General features: G+C 37.9%; 1 protein-coding gene across 1 annotated transcript in view; it reads right to left on the bottom strand.

The window, feature by feature from the left end:
- Positions 1-163: 163 nt before the first annotated feature.
- The window catches only part of SHQ1 (SHQ1, H/ACA ribonucleoprotein assembly factor), a 59,274-nt gene continuing 53,272 nt past the window's right edge, over positions 164-6,165 (bottom strand). Inside the window, exon 11 of the mRNA XM_009329010.1 lies at positions 164-1,769. Coding sequence (XP_009327285.1) covers positions 1,124-1,769 — 646 coding nt within the window. The 3' untranslated portion in view covers positions 164-1,123. The remainder of the gene's footprint in view (positions 1,770-6,165) is intronic.

The following is a 6,165-nucleotide window of genomic DNA, read 5'->3' as shown; positions in this document are numbered from 1 at the left end:
TTTTGTCAGACTGGAACGCTCCACCTGGTGGTCCATGTCCCATCCTGCCTCCCTCCCAAATCCTTTTGAGGAGACTGAATAGCAGCGTATAATTTGCAGTAGCCACCTGATTTCAAGAACCTATCTACAGTTTACAGAAGTTAGCACAGAATATATTGACTGATTGGATTATTTTAATATTATAAAGACAAAAAGGAGCAAATGAGTTGGCCAAAGCTACGTGACAGACTAGTAACAAAGCCAGGTCCAGACAGCACAGGTTTGCTTTCAGTCCTATACTCAAGAGCACTGTACCATGTTGTTTCTTCATTTTGGTTAACATTACTGTGGTGATATTAAGAGCATTTGCAGCAAGAAATAAGAAATAATTAGGATTTCTGTTCTTTAAAAAGCAACAGTAGTGTCCACATATGGAAACATTTCAAAAACAGCACAAAATAATAAATACATGACAAAACTGTTGAAATAACTTACGTAAGAACTGCAGAAATATAAGTTATAACCCTTCTATCTGGTAGAAATAAGCTATAACCCTTCTATCTTGCACTGACGATAAAGAAATTTCCTTTATTTTGTACAAAAATAGAAAATATTTATATATTTAAAAATAATTTGTCAGCACTGTTTAGACTTTTAAAGTTATAACCATTATTTTTGAAGTGGTTAGCTATAAGGCATTTTAAAATTTAAAAAAATGCAGCAAAATGTCAAAAACAAGTTTATACAAACACAATGAGGATATTTTTCAAGTAAATCCCAACAGCTAAAGAGAACTAAAATGATGCTACAGCTCATTTCAGTTGTATTTGATCAGGACATCATTCTACTACCGAATAAGCTTAATGAAAACTGTTTCTAGAAATTTTCTGAAATTACACATTCCCACATGTAGAGATCAAATCTGAGACTCTGTTGAATCAGAGAAGAAAAATAAAAAACTATAAGCGTATCTATCATACAGTCATATCAATTCTTTTCAAAGCAGTCTTGTCCTCCAAACTGTCAACACAACAAAGAAGAAAAATATCAACTTCTTTCTGCAGCTCAGGATAGCCTTGGGAACACCTCATTATAGCAATGAGCTGTGCTGCCAGTGGGTCACACCGTGTTCTAACATGGTCCTTTAGAATTCATCTTCATTTGTGCTGCAAAGAAAAAGCAATGGGTTTGTCTTTGAAGACACCTCCAAGAAGTTTCCCTTCCCAGTAGCATCTTTTGAAAATCTGTCAGGTTCAGATACACGGTTTTCTTCTTGTTCCTGTAATATGCAGCTTGCAGTAGCCAATCCTTCAGGCTGTTCTGAAAGTCTAATTGCAGTGTGCATTTGCTTTTCTAATTCTTCTACCAGTTTTCCAGGAACAGATGTAGATGGCAAAGAAACCGCTGATTTTTCATCACTAACCTCAAACGACGAAGTGTTTGTGCCCTGCCTTAATCCATTACAGTCAATAAGTGGAGCTGTCTTCTCCTCTTGAAGCGTGCCTTGTAAAGAATTTATTTTCCCATCTTCACTGGTTGAGGACTCTCGCTCATCTGAATCAGAGCCTTCTGTCTCAGATGAAGTACTGCTTGATTCTTCAGAGTCACTTGTCTCCGACTCAGAGGAAGGCAGCTGTTGCTTGGAAACTGTGCCAGCAGCTTTTAACGTGCTCTCTTCCTCTTGTACCAGCACTGCTGCTGCTTCCAGCTCTTCTAGTTCAAATCCTATGTGGGACTTAGCAAGTGTGGTTTTCCGCAAGGATTCAGAGAGTGCAGCCAACTTTTTTGACCTTTAACAAAGAACAAGATGTATTGTTTAACTTTACAAACAGAACTTTCCCATGTAATAACGAGAACACAAATCTTAAACATTTCTACTATTTGCTTAGTTTGCAAACAACTTTCTTCTTCAATTATGATTGTAAAAGTAGATGCTATAGGGGAAAAAAAAATCAAAAGTATTCATAATTACTATTATTTTGGATAAGTTTTCCTACAAGGCTAGACAATATCCCACTGAAAGCCTTCAGTGACATTTTCAGAAAAGATACTGCTTCTTTTATGTTTCAGCAGCGCACAGTAAGGGAAAACATGGATTTCAGAACAACCCTCTTCAAGATCGCCGTCTTTAGCAGTGAACTCTGCAGTACATGGCTTGCTGGATTAAGTTCATGTACAGAAAAATCATTTTGTTTTACTACCCTTCCAGATATGTCTGTTAAATGCAGATGAACCGATAGAGCATAGCTGATCAGGTCCATCTCGGTGATATATTATCCTCCCTTCACAGCTATCTTGGTGCACCCATGATAGCAGGAGATGTTCGATACGCTGTCCGTAGATGTGCTTTACCTTTAATTCGTAATTCAGCTGAAATACAATTCAACAAAAATAACAGGACCATTTAGATAAACACCTCTAATAAAGCAGGCACGCTACGTCAGCTTCAAATCTTTGGTACAGCCATATCCATTTCCTCAAGTATTTTGAAGTCAGCACATGCTTTACCAGAAAAGTGCATCGTGGATTTATAAACAGAGAGAAGAAAAAGTAAGAGAGTGCCTTGAGATGGAGGGGCAGGGGGCAGAGGAGAAAACGGGTATAAAATAACAAACATACATCCTGTTTCTTGTTGTAGAGTTTTGCCTCAGACTATCAATCAACTTTTCACCACTTCCTGCAACAGCAGGTCTACTATAAATCCTGCAGTAACTGACTGGGTTTCATTTCCTCTGCCAAACCTGCTAACCTGCAAGGCATGACACACTGACACTGGAGCAAGTAGCTGATAATGTAATACATGACTCCTGCGAGGCAAAAGTTAAAGTGCTTGTTCTCTCAGTTGAATGATTTTCAAGATCTTTATATTCTATTTCCCAGGGGGCATAATTACTCAGTATAACATAGACGCTTCAATTTTTTTTGCTCCTAAAGGAATTGTATTTAAAAGTGGGGGAAGGGAAATTCAATGCAGCTTCTTACACGTTTTACAGAGACAGTGCAACATTTAGAAGCTGAACTTGGAATAAAACAGATTAAACTTCCTTAGTTCAATCCATAGACCAGAAAATGAAGAAATAAGTGTTTCCCAGAAGTAACTGAAGCAACAGAGAACAATTTATATTTCTAGGATTTTTAAATCTAAAGCTAAGAATTAAATCACAATGTTATCCTAGCGGCCTCCAATATAAACACGAGTACCAAATTTTAAAAAGCTGCTTACTTAACACTATTCTAATTTGTTGGTTTTGGTGACATATTCCCATTTTATTTTTGTCAAGAACTTGAATTTTTCTTGAAAAGTTATGGAGGATTTGGGAAATTGCCAACCTAACTGGGAACAAAGAAAGCATTGTCCCTGCTCCATAGGTAAAAAGAAAGAGAAGCCAAGTGATACATAGAATGGTTCATGAAGCCTTGCAGGTAGGCGGTAACAGATTAAGTGGCTTGCAGGGGAATCTGTTTCCCCGAACACATTGGTGAGAAGCTGGTTTATACCCCGAGTCACAAGAGTTTATATCCCTTTCAGAAAGCGTTTTGCTTTGCTTTTGAAACAGTCTCTTTCCTTCCTTCTAACGATACACATGTGTGTGCATGTGCCCCCTTCCCCTGTAAGAGTTGTTAGTAATATGAAGGTACAATCCTTTTTCCTGTCCTATTATTGCCTGACTGTCCACAAGAACACAACGAGCTCCAAAAGCTAAATGTGCACTGTGACAGAGAACACTGTTTTGTACCCATTTTATATGTAGTTCCTTTTAATTTCATTGACAGCCATGAGCAACTAACTGTAGGCACAACGATTTTCTCTGGTGATACATCTTCAGCTCCAGCTATCTCAGTCTCACCTGCCTGTTTTACTATTGCCATCACAGATAAAAAAATCATTTTTTAAAGTCCTGTTTGTCCTCACATCTCTTCTATCGTCTCTGTCACTTTGTTTCCCAATCCTATATGTATTTTTTGCCTTTTTCCTATTTCTGCTATTCTCATTTTTCATGCATATTTTTCTGCTAGATACTCTCAGTCCTTGAAATCACTCCCTTAAAATCCTCTCCTCCTCTTTTACTATTCTCTTATAATGCGGTTAACACCTCAGATACAGAAACATGTCACATAACTAAATCAAGTATTAAGGAGATGTATGGCACCATGTACTTTGTGGCATTAAGAAATCCTTCATTGTGCTCCAGATTACTTAATGCCAAGCGTTAAGGAAGAAAATACACAGTGATATACTAATTTGACTCAACACACATTATGTTACTAAATTAGATGTGGTATTACTGACAGATAAAAGAATGGCCTCTCTAAAGCAGCAAGGGTTTGATCACTCTGTACACAAATGCATTTTTATCAATGAGTTCAAAGAGAACGAATGAAAAGGCTGGTGCCTGACAGCTACAGACACACACCTGTCCTACGGACAACTGCAAAACTGCAAAAGGCGTTCTTAGTCTGAAAATCTTGAGTTAATTCCTTCTGAGTGATCAAAATACACCACAACATAATGGTAATAACTGATTTCGTAAAACACTGTGGCATCAAGCGTCACGTTTAGTGCTTTTTCCCAAATGCTTTGGTAGAACTACTGAGAGAGGACATGCTTTTTATCTTTACAAAGGATTACAGAAAAAAAGCCGTTGATTAAACAGCCTGCTCTTCCCTTCTAACAATAACAGCACAAATGGATACTCTGCTTGGATGAGTAAATGCCTGCAAAAGGCCAACAATTCCATCTATCCTCTTACCTTCTACAACTGCCTTCCTTCAGCTCTCTCACGTGGTGGTCCCATGGAGCAGTGTGATCGCCAACTCCACGCGCAAGGACACAGTCCATGAACTACCAACCAGCATGTTTCAGGAAAAGGGAAGGGGTGTGGACTTCATGCAGACCTGCACCACCTTCTTTCTCTCTGCACCATCAATGCCCCAAAGATCATCTTGGGCCAACCACAATAGGAATCTTCTAATAAATCATTAAAAAAACTAGAAGATTATTTTACTGTTTTTTTCTCTCTTAGCCACATCAGATATTTGATTTAAACTGGATTTAAACAGCAAGAAAAAGTCTCTTTTCAGTTACTCAGATTTCTTAGTAGGCTAAACGTTCCCTCCCAACTTTCGCTCTGGCCATCAAGTCTCTTCCAGAACAAAAATGGACAGTCTACAGAGCTCAACATTTCAATATGAGAAACAAACTCAAACTGTCACGCTCTTGAAAAATTTATACATAAAAGCAGAAAACTCCACTCCTCAACTTTCCAATCTTCTATTAAAAGAAAAAAAAGAGCACTTGAAGAACAGCTTTTTTTTTTTCCTCCCCCTGTGCAAGGGACTCACAGAATTACAATTAGCTATCAGTCCATCTTGTTTAGGGCAATTATCTCATTTCAAGGAGAACTGAGTTTCAGGAGTGCATTTCACATCAGCCTTAAGAAAAGGTGGCAACACTCCCTGGACAAAAAACAAGGCAAACAGCATAAAAATCAGAGCATGGAAATGCTTTCAATGGGAGACTGTGGGTGTCTGAGCTAATAACAATTTCCCTAGCTGAAAGATAAGCAACAATTCAGGAAACAAAAATAAGACACCAGAAATGAGATATCATGTATTAGAGACTTGTAGTAAACAGGTCCTGCTGTTTCCAAAATCTTTTGAGTAGTGTTTTAGAGATTAAAGAGCAAATACTTTAATTTTTCAAGTATGATTAATGGAATTGCATGATTACTTTAAGACATGCTCATTCAGTATGCACATTTGCGGTAATGATATCTTATTATTATGGTAATAGTGTTCTTACATAAACATGCATAATAGGCTTTAAAGGTGCTACACATGATAATTATTAGTTATCAAGATGTCAGTTGCTTAAGGAAAATGTTTAATTACAGGTTAAACTGATCAGATGCATGTTTTGTTTAATGTATAGCTTTGAGGAACAGATAACAGAGGCATCTCAGGTCTTGTCCATGTAGTCTGGAATTAAAATTTCAGGACAGAACTACTGTAATCTTCCTGGATTGATTATCCTTCCTGAACTACTGTAATCTTCCTGTAAACTTCCTGGAATGTGTCGATGATAACTTCCTTCTCCAAGTGGTAGAGGAGCCAACGAGGAGAGGTGCTATGCTGGACCTTGTTCTCACCAACAAGGAGGGGCTGGTGGGGAACGTGAAGCTCAAG

This window comes from Pygoscelis adeliae, unplaced genomic scaffold (assembly GCF_000699105.1).
Source record: "Pygoscelis adeliae isolate BGI_AS28 unplaced genomic scaffold, ASM69910v1 Scaffold377, whole genome shotgun sequence".
In the NCBI taxonomy this organism is placed as follows: Eukaryota; Metazoa; Chordata; class Aves; order Sphenisciformes; family Spheniscidae; genus Pygoscelis; species Pygoscelis adeliae.
The sequence above is the reverse complement of the archived record's forward strand: the minus strand, read 5'-3'. Positions and strand labels throughout refer to the sequence as shown.